Consider the following 15,375-nt stretch of genomic DNA (forward strand, 5'->3'; position numbering starts at 1 on the left):
ACCCTCAGTTTTCTGCTCTCACAAAATCAAAGTTGCTCCCCTGACCCCATTTCTGCTTTGTAGCACAAGGCCAAAAAAAAAAAAAAAACAACCAAAAGGACAGGACTGTAAATGACTGCTTGAGGGCATGAAGGGTGATGGGAACAGGCCCTCATTGTAGCACTATCTCCTCCATTCCTGTGTTTTCTGTAACTCTATGCAAAACATAGGTCTGCTGTAAGTGAGAAACAAAGAGGTTACCCTGGACCTGAGAGCTTTGCCTGGACAAAAGTTTGTAAAGAGAGTTTTTAAATCTTGCGCCTCTACCACAACCCAAAAACCAGGGCAGAGGTGTTAAGCATCACCATCAAGAGTGGTCAAGTGGCCAACCTGAACTTGGAAATGAAATGCTGCACAGATTTCAATAACCAGTGATCTCTTTTGAGTGCAAAAGTACCTTTTAGGGAAAGGCCTTCTGAAAACCTATTGAAAAGAAAGATAAATGTATATTGATGATACAGACTGCATCTTAACTCCATGGTATGTGGACCTGAATTTATTCTCAGAGCATGAACCTTCTCAAAACATCAGTGCCAGGGGTTCCTGAGTAGAAAAGGAAATAAGGATAGTCCCATCTCTCAGTGCAGGATTATGCTGTTGTAACCTGCCACAGCCATTTAATGGCACAGGGAGTAAAGTAATTTTAATTGTGGAGCTGTGAAAAACATCACATCTATAGAAAAAACAAATACATAGAAAGTACACAGTTTATGCATTTTATTACATTTTCAAAAGGCACAGAAAAAGGTGATATGTATATCTATTACCACTTTGCATATAGATATGAGTATAGATTTAGATTTGTTTTCTCTTTACTTTTGGATCTACTTGTTTCTAGTAGGCAATAGGATCCACAAAATTTTATGCAATAATTTGTGCATGTGGGTTTCCAGTTTCTATAAAACACCTATAAATTTCAGCAATGGAAGTGCAGGTATTCCTATATATCATGGCACTGCTTGGAAGCACGTACTGTACTACTTCTGAACAATAAGGAATTATTGAAAAGCCACTCTTACAATAAATAGGGAGCCCCAAGGAAATTATGCACTTACATTTATGCTTTGTGATCCCCAAATTTTTGGGGCTTGGATGCAGCAGTCCCTTCAGGCAATTATGGCTTTTGCCCTGGGGAAGATTAGGGCACAGGACAAAAATTGGTTTAATCAATAGCTCAATAAGGAATGTTTACTGATGGAGTAGCGTGTTGCCATTATCTTTCTAGACCCAACACTGAGGCAAAATAAGTATTTCTGATTTTCGCTGATTTCATTGTGTGAGCAGCACAAGGAAGGGATGACAGAAGACACAAGTGGGAAAGGAGCTAATTAACTGCTGAAATAACAAGATCTGCGCATCAGATGTTTTGAGCCCCAAAAAAAGATTTAATTGACTTGTCAGCATCACCCAACAAAGAAATGGATCTTTCCTGGGATCCATAAAAATCCCACTGCATACTTGCTTTAATTCAACAGACTCAGTATAGTAGGAGCATAGAAAAGCTAATTATGAAATCCAGCAGAGTAAGTGAGGTTGGTGGGGTGGTTTTGTTCTGCTGTGAACAGCAATCTCACAACAATCAGGAGCTGAAATTCCTAAGCCACGTCTCCAATGTATCAGGCAGGGCAGTGCTGTGTGCTGGCCAGCACAGCTGTACAGTTAAAGTGCTGTTCTCTCCTGCTGGAGGCTGAAGATCTCAGTCCAGGTAGGTCACACACCAGTGAGCACAGCAGAGCTGCATCCTCTGTGCCGCTCGGGTTCATTTCGGTCACAATCACGACTGATATTCTATCATGCCCTCATGCCTCATGCCTTGTTAAACTCGAATTGCTTTCTACACACCCATGTTCACACTTCAAAATGGGTTCAGCTGCGCCAACCAGGTTTTCAGGCAGATTTTTATCAGCTTCACAGAACCACCGCTCCATGAGAGAAGGCAAAGTGTTGTGAAAATGGCTGGTATTGCAGTTGAAATGAAAAGTACTGAGGGACATCTGCAGAGGAGGGAGCTTGACTGAAAAAGCACAAGGTGAAAAACTGCTTCAGGAGGGAGAATTTACACTGTTAAATCTTTGTAAAGAATTCCAATCCTCAATGAGTTTTAATCATGTTACCATTTCCAAGATGTTAATTCCCTTTGCCACAAACATAATTTATTTTCTCATCACCCATCCAGATGTGCTCCCTTCCTAGACACAGAGGGGTGAATGAAAAATAGTCACTGTCTGAGGAAAACCCTGACTTTGCCATGCCAGAGCCTCTGGGAGCTCAGTTCAGTGCTCACAGCAGTGAGATGGAAATATGGCCCAGTAAACTCTGTTTGGTATCTCTTTTTAATTGCCTAGCAGGTACACCTCATGGTATCTCAGATGAAAAAAGCCTGAACAGTATCTTCCTTCGTATCTATGCCAGCTTTCAAGCTTTCTTAAAGGGTTCAGGCAAATAATCTGCATTACCAGCAGATAGTTGCAAGGAATAGCTCCAGGTTACATGGCTCAGTAAAACAGTTTTGGTTTGGACTGGGTTTGGGGTTGAGTTTTTTTCCTTAGTAAAGACTAAAAAGGTTTTGTTGACTTTTATTTTAGCCCATCTACACTACATCAGCACTTTACCACTGGGAGGGTAACAGTCTGCTATCAACTCATAGGCAGGATTTAGGGTTGTATTGCACCACATGGGCTCCAGTAGCAAGGAGAAATCCCATCCTGTGGCATCAAGGGAAAATGTAACACTTTGTGATGAGTGTGATATAAGTGCTGAGATAAAGGGAGAAGGGGAGAGAGATGGAGCTCATTGTTTCTTATTGTAGTTCCTAACCAAGAGTTGACAGAACTTTAATATTAAAGTCACACCCATTGCTGTCACTACTAATAATGGACCATCCCTTTTTCCACTCCAAATTCCTATTGTCAGCTGTTTGAAACTCAGCTCTAAAATGAGGCTAAAGTAATGTCACAGAACTCCAGTGGTGGAGCAGTGTATTTTAAAGAAACTGAGATTTTTTTTTTGGCTGAGTCATGTTTTCCCCCATTGTTACTCACTCCTACATCTAAGAAATAAGCATTGTTTATACCTGTAACTTGCTATATTTCAATCAACTACAAGAATAGTCAGCAACCATAAGGCATTGCCTTCCAAAGGCTCTGCTCTGGGATAGTCCCTGTGAAATTAGCTGGCTGGCAGCGAGTAATTCCTAGCTGTGAAAGGTATTAAAAAATAAAAATACCCTGTTGGCTGTAGAGATAAAGAACCCAGGGACCCAACAGCCACGGAGGCTGGCTGCCTCTTGAGCAGGGTTCATGGGACTATCTAAAGAAGCTTGCCACTTCCTGTACAATATTCATTATTCAGAGAGAAGGATTCAGCCTGCAGGGTTGTTTAATCCAGCACTTTTTCTGAAGAGCTAAATATGCTTTACAAAAATTCATGATTGTGATATCATGTGCTAAGCTTCATTATCATGAAAAAGTAGAAGTGAACTGCCTCAGATGATTAAGATTTTAAATCACTTATTGTAAATGGCTTAAGGAAACTTTCAGACCTCCTGACTCCCAGCACTATGTAATGTCTACATGACCACAGGTGCCAACACAGACAGCCAGGCAATGAGAGCTGGAGTGTGCAAAAATAGCAGAATTCCCCAAGTTTGATTTGTAGCTGTGTAGCTGTGCCACTGATGTGCTGTACTGACCATAGGTGAGTTGGTCACTCATCATCTCTGTTATCCTGTTGTTTAAAATAAGGGTAGTGATGCTCCTCTGCCTTTGTAAAATGCTTTTTTTAGATCAGTGGATCAATATCTCTGTATCACTCTAGGAATTATTACCATCCGTAATGATGATAAAAAAAATCCTCTTATCCTTATCACAGGAGCACCACATAGCAAATTATTCTGCTGTATTGTTAAGTGCAGATTTATATATCACATACCAGAAAGAAATCAACTGGGTTAATAGCATGCACTGAAAAAACCTGCTAATAACATGTACAGAGAGTTGGATATACCATGAAAATTGTGAGAAAGTTCAAAATGCGTTTTTCTGCATCTTCTAGGCTCCTAATTGTATGATTTTTTTAACAAAACATCACCAGGCACATGGGACAAGTGAACATTTCTGCAGACATTGATTACAAGGATTGTTTTTTTCATTCTTTCTTTGCTTTAAGAGCAGGTTAGAAATGGAATAGCGAGATACACCATGGTGAGGCAATTTAATTTCTTGAAAATCCATTCAGAACTTTCAGATTCAAGGATTTTCTGGATGAATTAGTAAAAGAAAATTAGTATTTGCATCACAATTAATTGCAGGGAAGGATAGGTGAGGGACTTTTATGCTGGGGTTTTCTTTCCTCTGGATATTTACTGCTCCTTTCTGAGCTAAAGTAACATGAAATGCCAGCTGTGGGAACACCTTAGATTAGGGGTTACTTTCTGAATTGTGTATCAGTAAGTGATGGGAAGCAAGGACATGGAAGTGCTGTGTTTTCAATAGCTCTTCAGAAGCACCTCCGTGCCTTATTTTCCTTTTGCTGCAATGTGGTAACATTTTCATTTTTTCCAATCATTATGGCACATTTAATTTTGTTTTCCCTTGCTGAAACTCTTTTGCAGCTGGGAGGGAAGTAACACATCCAATTGACCAATGTCTCTGCTGGCCTTTGGCCAGTGACTACATCTCAGATTTCCATTACTGCAGTTTTGCAGCAATCCTTCCCAAGAGGCAATCCTGAAATGAAATAATTTGCAAGAGGCTTTATTCCAACAAGAAGATCATCGAGGCACAGTTAGAGAACATGGTCTTTGGTACCCATTTAATTCTGGCTTGGTGTAAATTCCACTTCCTGAAGTCTGTGCTTTGCAGGATGGGTAATTGAATGTCCAATTAGAAATGCTTCGAGGGAACCATGAACTTCAGGAAATTTAAAATCTACAACCTGTCATCCAGTCAATAGTCAAATCAGTAGAGCTGAAGAGCTGAGACACAGTTACAGGATGTGCCTCTTGTTACCTTTATGTGCCTGATATGCATAAACTGAAGAGCTTCACTGTGGCTTTTTCAAATTATTTTCTTTAGACTGAATTGTTGCACTTGGTCTCAGACCTGTCATTGTGTGTCTTAGGTAATACTTAGCAACCAGATATCGCTACAGTAAACAATTTGATTTACGATTTAGTTTGTAGATTAAATGTTTTTAAGCCACCAAGACAGATTTTTGTGTGATGTCTTCATTAGAAGGCTGTTTTCCAGGATGCTCCTTCCTTCAGACTGGGCTGTATTAGCACAGGAAGGAAAAGGAAAGGTCTACTTTGCAATCTCAGCTAGAAACATTTTAACCCAACTAGAGCTTATTTTTATCACACTTCAATTTCCATAGCTTTTTATTCAAGCTTCTTTTCTTTAAATAGAAGCTTTCATCTCACAGGATCCCAACTACTCCTTGCAGGAGTATTTGGCAGCTTTTCACTTTTGTTTCTTTACAGAAATTGAAGAAAAACTTGTTTACAGTGTACTGGGAAGCTGTGGTGCAACCATTACAGCACCAGCTGCGCAGCCAGCACTCGCAACACTGCGCTTGCTTGGGTGGCTTTGAAAATCTCTTGGGTCTCCTTCTGTGTCAAAACCCTGGTTTTAGACTTCCAAACCATATCTCTGCATTTTGCATCTCCCTTTGGCTTCACTTTAAATCCTCTGGTAGACCACGGTGGTTTCATGAGGGAGGTTTCTTGTGTAGGTGTGAACCTTACCTGAAGCTTCCATACATAGAAGTGCACTCCTTCATTGCAGGAGTTGATGTTGTGTTAGACTGTGCAAGAACTCCTGACTGAATGTTTCTCAACACTTCTAGAAAAACCTGAGATGAGAAGAATCACATGAAGGAGGAGCTGAAATGGTCAGAGCTGAGCTTTTTAAATATTTCAAGTATTCAGTCACTCAAGCAGCGAGCCCTAGGTTAGGGATGGCCAGGATCAAGGAGGAGGCCTATCACATTTGACTGCTTTTTCAGAATTCTCATTCAGTTTGTAGTGGGAGAGGGGTAAGGAGTAACCCTGTGAGTTTAGATGTTCTCTCAGCCAACGTGGCAGATGTGATAAAATTTCTCCCATGCCAGGGCTGGGTGCCTTACTCCAATTCTTCCTGCAGAAGGAAATTACTCCCTGCAGCCTTTCCCCAGTCACTCATTTATCTGCTGTAGGGGGTGAGAAGGCAGCCTTGAAGAAGCAGCTAAAATTCTTAGATCTTCTCTCTCCCTCCCCTTTTCCTTCTGTCAGTGATTCCTGACATTTTGAAACCAGAGCTGATAAATAAGTGCGAGGTGTCTTGTAGGTTGGCTGTTTTTACAAAACTATCTATTTTTTGGTGTAGCTAGGTAGCTGGCTGTACAAACTGAAGTTATTTCAGGCCATTAGCTATAGAAACATCCCCCTCTCCATATTTTCCCTCCCTTTCATAAATTCCACAGCTCCAGTAAGAAGGGAATAATTGAATATCAGGACTCGGTGGGGTAGAACAGAAATAGTTTGCTCGTAGCAGTGGGTTGGGAAGACCTCATTCCACGGCATGCCAATCAATGCCACGTTTCATAGGGTGAGGTAAGAGGCCATGGAAATCTTTCTTGTTTCCTTGCACCACAAGGCATGAAATCTGATTAGTCCTGTCCTCTTCTAATTGTGATTTACGGTCCTGAAGCTGGCAGTGTGCTCCCAAAAGACCACCTGCACCCGTGTGACACAGTGAGTGAGAGAGTGCTCGAAAAGCTTTTCCCAACCCTTCAGAAACATAAAGAAATGAAATCCAGTGTCCTTGGATTACTTCTGATTAAATTCTAGGTGCCCAACTAAACCCATCTTCCTCCAATGCATATGTGCCCCACAGAAGAAAATCAAAGTCCTGCCATTGACCATGGCAGCAAATACAAGCATTTCAGAACAGCTTTTTCTGAACACCTGAAATAAAAAAGCAAAGGGATTGAGTTAAATAGACCAAGTTCTATGACATAGGCTAAGCTCCCATCCAGTGTGGCAGTCTGGTCATGAAGGAAAGGAGTCCATAGTTCACACATAATAAATTAGATATGATCCCATATTCCACTCACAATAAAATATATATGCACACATAATAAATATACAAATGTGTGTGAGTGTCCAGGCTTGTTAGCTGAAAAATAACCCTTGAATATGAATATACATAGGATGTATATTCATATACATCTGGAAGGATGGTTAAATTAACAAATGTTTAATTGGGGCACTTGATGGCAACCTCTTAAAGTCTGGATTTTCAAATAATTCAGAAATAACATTGTCTACTGAATTTTTGCCATGTTATTGAGGTAAATTGGAAATTTACTGTGGAAATGGCCACTGTCTATTGGTGGGAAATGGCCTGCTGAATGGAGATAACAAGGGGACTTAACCTTGTAGCCTCTGGCTGGCAAACCCTAATTAAAATGCAGCCCCATCCTCTCTGTGGAATGCTGCTTCCAAATGCTCATATTCAAGCTGCATAACCTCATTCATCAGGCATTCCCCTTGCCCAAAGAACAAGTTTCTTTCAAATTGGTACAGAGATCTGCTACAAAGGTCTTTTTGCTCCATGACAAAGGCAACGAGACCCATGCAAATGGTTTTGGGCTGAGGAGTGAGGAGGAAGGCTTTGCAGTGGTGTTGGGCACTGAAAGTGCCCAACAGCTGAGCCCTGTGGTTAAAGAGAGAGAAAGCTCAGGGGAGGGAAGGGGCAGTCTGCTTTATCTTGAGAGGAATGCAGCCTTATTTCTCTGCTGATTCACATTTCTTTTGAGACCTGCTAATTGCAACATCTCTCAGTAAGTTACTTACAGCAGAACTGCTGGGGAGAAATTGTGATAAATGCATAAACTGTGTCTTACTGATTTTTGTTGACATTTTACATGCTTCTCATGCATTTGAAACCTCCATTCAGTAATTGTTACTATAGTACCCACTCCTGGATAGTGAGAACCAAAGTGAATGAAGCGGTTTCTTGACCATTATCAACAATATTATTCAAGGCTGTGCATGGGGTTCCTTGCCTGCCCTCCAGTATATCTCTATTTGTGCTCAAACCCCACTGAATTTGCAAGACAAGAAATGAATAACACTAATAACAGAAATGGTATTAAGAGAGATTACTTTGAGACTGATGGTAAATTTAGGCCTCTTTAATTTTAGTGCACAGCAGCAATATGGAATCTAGGAGAAGTACTGTAGATTATTTACCCTTCTACTGCATATTTTGTCTAGATTGCTGTACAGAAAGCTGGCTTGTTACATCATATCCTTTGACAGAAATATGTTGCTGAACAAGACTAGTACAGCATTGTGTAGTGTGGCTAAAGAGTAGTGAGACATCATCAGCTGTTTTGTTACCTAAGAAATACAGAAGGTCACAATGCTGTGGTGAAGTTTGGGTAAAAGAATTTTGATTTTTGATTTTATGATGCTCATCTATCAGTCAGAGCTACACAAGCCAGTTTAGGTTCTTTTGAATCAAGGGCCTTTACGTTAAAGAGAAAAAAAATACCGCATGATGCAAAAATGCATTGACTTTATTTTCATGACTAGATGTAGTGCTTTTGGGTAATGATCAGGCATTGCTTTCTCTTACTGTTGTTTGATTAAAATGTGAATACAGTCTTGACTTGATAATCTTACCAGGTACACACAGAGCTAAAAAGAAAAGGTATTCTACGCCTCAAATTGATTTGCATAAACCAAACAATCTGTTGCTTGCTGGATTGCAAAATGGTTTATTTTGCCCATTGGCCACAGGGGCAACAATATTGTATTTTTGATGCCAGAATGTAGCTTTCATGCATTAGCTCTAAAATGACAATATGCTTTAGCCTCTCAGTGCTTAGATCTGCTTCATTTGGAAATCTTTTAAGTAGTAATAATAATAATGTTTTGAGGAAATTGAGTGGAACACTAAATTATTCTCTGAAACCTAAGTTCAAACTGTGCAAGGCTAAGGGAGCTGAAAATCAATGCACTTTTAAAGTCATTAGAGATCACAAGTGAAATAAGTCTATGTTGCCTTAGCTAAGCTTTTAGTGTGCCATGGTATTATTACAAAATCAGCCTGAATCTGCATTAATTTCACAGTCTTTTTCTTTAAGATGCCCAAGGGTGCATGAAGAATAAAATGTAAACCTCAGGAGGCAATGTTTTTATTAGCCAAAAGGGTGGTGAGTCATGCACTGAAAACGTTGACCTGCACCATGCCCAGTGTAGGTATGGCTGACAATAGTAAAAAGGTGGAAAAATCGCCCAGGCATTACCCTACTGGCTTTTCATTATGATTTTAAAGGCTGAAGAGGGAAAAAAAAAAGAGTAATTTTTTTCAGTTATTCATGCATATAGCTTCAGAATTGTTCAGGCTGGCATTAGCTTTCATGGATCAAAGAATTATACTTGTACCTAGAACTCAGAGAAACAAATACCATAAGGATTTTTATTTTTAAAATGTTATTTTCTTAAATGTTGAGATTCCACCTACATTACTGAATTTTGTCTGAGTCTTTGCACAAATAGTCACAGGATACACAGTGGTGTTCTTCTCATTCTTATTTGAATGATACTTCTTGGTGCATCACAGTAATTTGTGATGTTATAGACCCCTTTATTAAATTCTCAGTTCAGCTGTTAGTGATGCCGACATTTATTCACTATCCACAGTTTACCTACACAAAAGCCAGAGCAAGCAATTGTTAATGCATGGTTTGAATAGATTTAACTATGCAATCCAAAGGCTACATAAAAGCCTTATTTATTTCAAACCCTGTGGCTAAAGAACAAAAACAGTAACAAAACAGAACAAACAAACAAATTTTTAAAAAAAGAAAAGAAAAAAAAAACAAAGCAAACAAAAAATTAAATAAAAACCCTTCTTGTCACCCATCTCCACCTAATTTTTTTTCTTTCATCTATGGTCAGATTAGCAAGTCAGCACTGTCAATAAATAAACTAGAGAAGTTGTTTATTTTTATGTACTACTGAGAACAGTGTCGTCTTGTGGCCGTTCTCGTAGACTGTGTTGGTTTAACAAGCGTCCAACCCTTTTGTCTTGTTGTTTTTTGTCTTTCCTGCTCCCTGTCCCCTTGTTCCCACAGGCTGTGCGTTTGTCACATTTTCTACAAGGGCAATGGCACAGAATGCAATCAAAGCCATGCACCAGTCTCAGACCATGGAGGTACAGTACTGTATCATTTGCCCTTTCTTTGTTTTCTTTGTGCAAATGATTGCGAATGGTAAAGCCATGCTCTCCTGGATCAGATCAGACACATGACAATCACAGATTTAAATTTTTTACCAGCTCACTCTACCTGTCTTCGTGAAGCTTTATTTTTCTCAATCACCTAAAAGAGCACAATAAGACTGCTGTGTGGTGTCCAAACACAGCTCTCAATCCTGTTTTCAGTGGCATTCAGCAGAAAATAAAAATGCTGTGAATACCACTCCTCAGTCATACTCAGAGTATCTCTGATGAGTAAATTACCTCTATTTTTAACACACGTTCCCCCTAAGAAAAATCTTAGCTTCTTTTAAATAGATTTCTAAGTGTTGTGGTTTGCAGTGCTCTGAGAAAAAGCTCAAGAGATTTAACATGGCCACACTGAGTTACTAGTGCATGTGTTTTTCTGCAAATAGAATCTCTTTTTAAGTTAATATTATTTCGCCTCCTTCATGTAGCCAATAAAAATGCTAATGATGACAGAGCATATTGGAGTGTGGTACTTCCTGCAGAGCACCATCGTGGCTGGCCCCTCACAAGCAACACTCTTCATTCCCTTCCAAACTGCCTCTATGGCCTCGTATTTTATCATGATGAGCAGCTCAAAACTTTAAACCGGTTCACTCAATGTGACTTCAGCTGCTGGCTAACGATCTGGTCACTGGAGTGGTCATTGAATGCCACAGCTTGTCTGGCAATCTCAAAACTTTTTTCAGTCTGTGATTTTTGTCATGGTCTTTCAGAATTTTGCACAAAAAACCGCACAAGTATGAAATCTTTACTTACTCTGGATCTTCTAGCTTATCATTGGAGAGTGCATGTTATACTGTATTATGTATACTGTATCTTCGTGTAGTGATGATTTTTCTCAGAGGTGGCATTGATGTTATGTGCACTTGTTTCTTTTTTTCTTTATTTTTTTATTTTATTTCTTTTTCCACCAGGACCTTTCAATTTTTTTTTTTTTTTTTTTTTTTTCTCTCAGTGATTTTCCTTTGCAATGCTCTAGTCTCCCAAAGCATGCTGGGTGCTAAACAATCATTATTGCGTCATGTCGTTGAGCTGCTTTGTGTAACGAGCCAAGGGGGGACACCAGGGGTGGGAGGGTGGACAGAGGACAAGGAGGAGGAGAAGATAAAATTCAAGCCAGTGCATGAAAATGTCACTAACTGTTTCCTGTATAGTACAAGTAATGATATCAGCATTGCAAAGCTGTTGTCTTTCCAAACATCACGTTTGAATTTGGTTGAGCTTCTTTTATAATCAATGTGTTTTCTTTTCAGTGCAATGCATTTTTAGACCCTGGGTATACAGTTTTAGTTGAGAATCTGCCAATGAGATGAGAACAGATGAAATTATCTTTACTAGAAAGCTGCTGTTATACAGTCTATGCAGTCTGATAGTATATTGTAAAAAAACTGCCACTTTGGGTCTCTGCAATAATACCTGTAGTAATTTGTCTGCCGTGCACTGCTCCATTAATTCAGATCTGTATGTTTTGCTGGGTTTGATTCCAAGTAAAAAGGAAATGTTTACTGGTAATACTGTGTTTTACCTATATTTTCCATGTGTTTGAATGCATTTTTCCATCTAGCAAAATGAATTTTACACAGCTCTACTTCTGAAGATGGTAAAATAAAGACATAACACCTCCCAGACAAATTCTCCCTGTCATCTGTTGTATGCAGCACTCCAATAGGGCTGCATTTTGGCAGGATACTCTTAATGAGATTAGTTCTGTAGAATAGTTACTCTTGGATCAAAATCCCTCTCAACACCTTTAGAGACATCATCAATGAGATCCCCAAATTGGCGAGGCAATTCCAGATATTTTGCCCTTTGAACATCAGGGTCTTTGCATCAGTTGAGCTTAGGCTGAGTCCCTTCTTGGAAAGAAGCTGTGCACCCTCCCTCCCCGTGGAGGAGGGATTCAACCTGACAACAGAAAAATATGAAGGCAGCAGCAGCTGTTGGGAAGAAAATGGCGCTGAATGGCATGGAAATGTGAAGCCATTGAATGAGGAAGGGAGATGCACCTTGTGTTTGTGCTGGAAGCTTCCCCTCAAGCTAGGAAATAGAAGTGCATAAAACAAGAATCACCCCGTAGGCAAGAAAAAAAAAAAGAAAGAAAATCCTCACTTTTGCCAATACTCTTCTAGTGAAAAGTTAAAGTGGGTTGACTAGTGTTACATGTCAAACCTCAGCCTGAAACAGTCATCTTGGACACTTTGGTTTCATGTTATTTTGCAAATAAAAGCGGGCTTAGGGGAAGATACATAGTACACAATTGCATTTCAACCCAATTACTACAGATTTTTCCCCTTTTTTTATTATTTTCAGTTCTTTAGCGTGCATCATTGACCAAGATGAATTTTCAAAGAGGGCTAAGAAAGAACAATGGGGTTGTTAAGTCCAGATGAACACGTCTCATAGAATAATGCATTCTCTTACTGCTCTTTCCACCTAACTTACTGACCTGGTTAAATCAACTGATTTTTTAAACATAATTGCTGCTTTAAAGTGTTCTTCTATTTCTTTTCTGTGGAGTTTTTTTTTTTGTATGTTGTTGTTTGTTTGTTTAAGTCATTCAAATGCAGCACCAGTAGAAGACACTAATTTGTTATCATGGAGTAAATTTGATACAACAATAACAACCCTTTTCTCATATAGAGCCACTTGCTAGATATAATCTCAATCTTCAGAACGTTTGCTTTCTTGAAAATGATGAAGTGATGAAATATAGAGCAGACAGTGAAAAAATGAATTATAGATTCATAAATTGCAGAGATATTGTTTTTATACAATTTACTGACATTTAAGCATTCATAAATATGTCAGCTGTAGTGTTGAATGCTGAACTACCAAACTGAAAACCGAAATAACCATATATTTCTTCCTTTGATACTCATTTCTATTTCTTTGGAAATATACTTGATTCTCCTGTACATCCAGGCAGAAGGCAGTACATTCCAGTTGTTCTTAGCCCAATGTTACCAATAATGTTATTTGTAGCTCGTATCAGATAGAAACAGCTTGCTTTTTTTTATTAGCAAAACCAGAAAAATCTCTCTCACATCCTCTACCCCCTGGCTCCTTTTTCCTTCTTCTTTTTTTCTAAATGATCTTATTTTTAATATTAGTATAAAAATCACTAGAGAGAGGTAATTGTGTAACAAGCCGACTCCTTCATAATCTTTATTTGATTGCTGGAGTGTTATGGATCTCCTTTTTTCCTCACTGAAACACTAAAAGACATTTTTACAATGAAACACACAGGAAAAGAATTGGAGGTGGAATAATAAACCACAAGCAATGATTTTCTAAGATAATTCCAAAGGAATAGAGTTGATGGGGGATATTATTATTATTATTATTATTATTATTATTATTATTATTATTATTATTATTGCAGTTTATTTCATCATTTTATCTGATGATTGTGAATATTTTTATCACTTGTCCTGGTGTGAGGTTTTTCAGAGAAAAAGTACATGGCTGCTTTTTGTAATTAATTGAGCACAGGAACTTTTCTTAAGATGTTCACAGTGTTGTGAGAGCAGCCATGGGAAGAGTAGGTGAAGTAGAACCCTGCTCTGCATCCCACACTATACACTTTGGCTCAAGCACTGCTGTGTTTCTTGGACTTGAGTCACTTATCACTCCTGCCATTGTGTTCACATTGAAGTTAGACAAGAGATTAGTATAACAAAGCATGGCAAGGGAAGTTATTCATTGGATGCTGTGAAGTTGAAAAGCAGTATGAAATGGATTGACAGTTTCGATGACTCATAAAATGATTGAATTAATTTGAAGAACTGAATCACTGCAGTATATAACTTGCTTTCTTGATCTGAAAAAAAATTAAGACTTGAAAGGTTAAAATATGAAACGTTTCTTAGCAAGGAAAAAAACAGAGAGAAATCAACAGAGACATCTTTCATAATCACATCTCATTGTTTTAGTGTCTTTGCCCAGGAATGCCCAATTCGAAGTCCAAGGGAAATTCCAGTTTACCTCAAAAGTCCATTTGGTCTGTGACCTCCAACTTCTTCCCAAGGGTCCCTCAGCCATGGGTGAGGAATAGGCTGCAGACCAGACCTCTAGCTCTTTCTTACAGCTTCCCTATTTCCTAAGGCATCTTGCAGTCTTGCCATACCATGTAACAAGAGGCTGATAGAAACAATAGAAGAAGTGGTGTCAATCAGAAATGGGCTGCTATCACCAGAACTAGTCCCTTTTGGTCTGCATCCTGCCCTTTGTTCACATCTCAAGGGTGCTTGGTACAAAACGTGCCCGGGCGCGGACCGCAGGTGGGTGAATTGACCGGGGCTCCTTGCTGTGAACAGGGCCGGCGCCTCGCTGATGTAAATGGGTGCTGAGGTAAATCTGCTGCTCCCAGTCTCTTTAGGGTGCACACACCAGCTGCACTGAGCCTGATGGCACAGCCAGACTGTGGTTGGCTGTGTGGTCCCTGGCAGCACGGAGGTTGGACACCTCTCCCTTTGGCGCTGCCTCGAAAACAGACTGCAGACAAAGCATCGCGTCCATCTCATCAGCTGTGAAGCTTAATTAAAGAGGACTGGTACACTTTGCTGTCTCTGGCTGCAATTTTGATAGCTGGAAGGAAAAGAGAGCCTGAGGAAAGGTGCTTTATAAAAAGAGCGGGGAATCAATAATTTCTCCATAGCCTCTTTTCATAAGAACCTGAAAAATCTTAGTCCTTGCAGACCTACACATGCCAGTCACAAAGAGAGGGTGAACAATCTGGTTGTGCCAATGCCAGAGGCCCTACAGGACATGGCTGAGCTCACGAGGCAAGGGTGGCCTGGTATGATTTAACCCTTCTGTCTCTCCCAATCTGTCCAACCACAGGGCTGCTCTTCGCCAATCGTGGTGAAGTTTGCTGACACCCAAAAGGACAAGGAGCAGCGGCGTTTGCAGCAGCAGTTGGCTCAGCAGATGCAACAGCTCAATACTGCCACTTGGGGAAACCTCACAGGTCTTGGAGGACTCACACCACAATATCTAGCTGTAAGTTCACTTCAGAGGTGGTGGCTGTATTTATGCTCTATTTATTTTAGGACCA

The 15,375-nt window shown here is 39.7% G+C and overlaps 1 protein-coding gene across 11 annotated transcripts in view; it reads left to right on the plus strand.

The window, feature by feature from the left end:
* CELF2 (CUGBP Elav-like family member 2) overlaps positions 1–15,375 on the plus strand; it is a 548,864-nt gene that overhangs the window by 478,800 nt on the left and 54,689 nt on the right. For all 11 annotated transcript variants that reach the window (XM_054515016.1, XM_054515012.1, XM_054515011.1 and 8 more), the window contains 2 exons: positions 10,168–10,247; positions 15,162–15,320. In XM_054515016.1, the coding sequence (XP_054370991.1) occupies positions 10,168–10,247; positions 15,162–15,320 (239 nt within the window). The remainder of the gene's footprint in view (positions 1–10,167; positions 10,248–15,161; positions 15,321–15,375) is intronic.

The sequence above is a fragment of the Molothrus ater genome, chromosome 5 (assembly GCF_012460135.2).
Source record: "Molothrus ater isolate BHLD 08-10-18 breed brown headed cowbird chromosome 5, BPBGC_Mater_1.1, whole genome shotgun sequence".
Lineage (NCBI taxonomy): Eukaryota > Metazoa > Chordata > Aves > Passeriformes > Icteridae > Molothrus > Molothrus ater.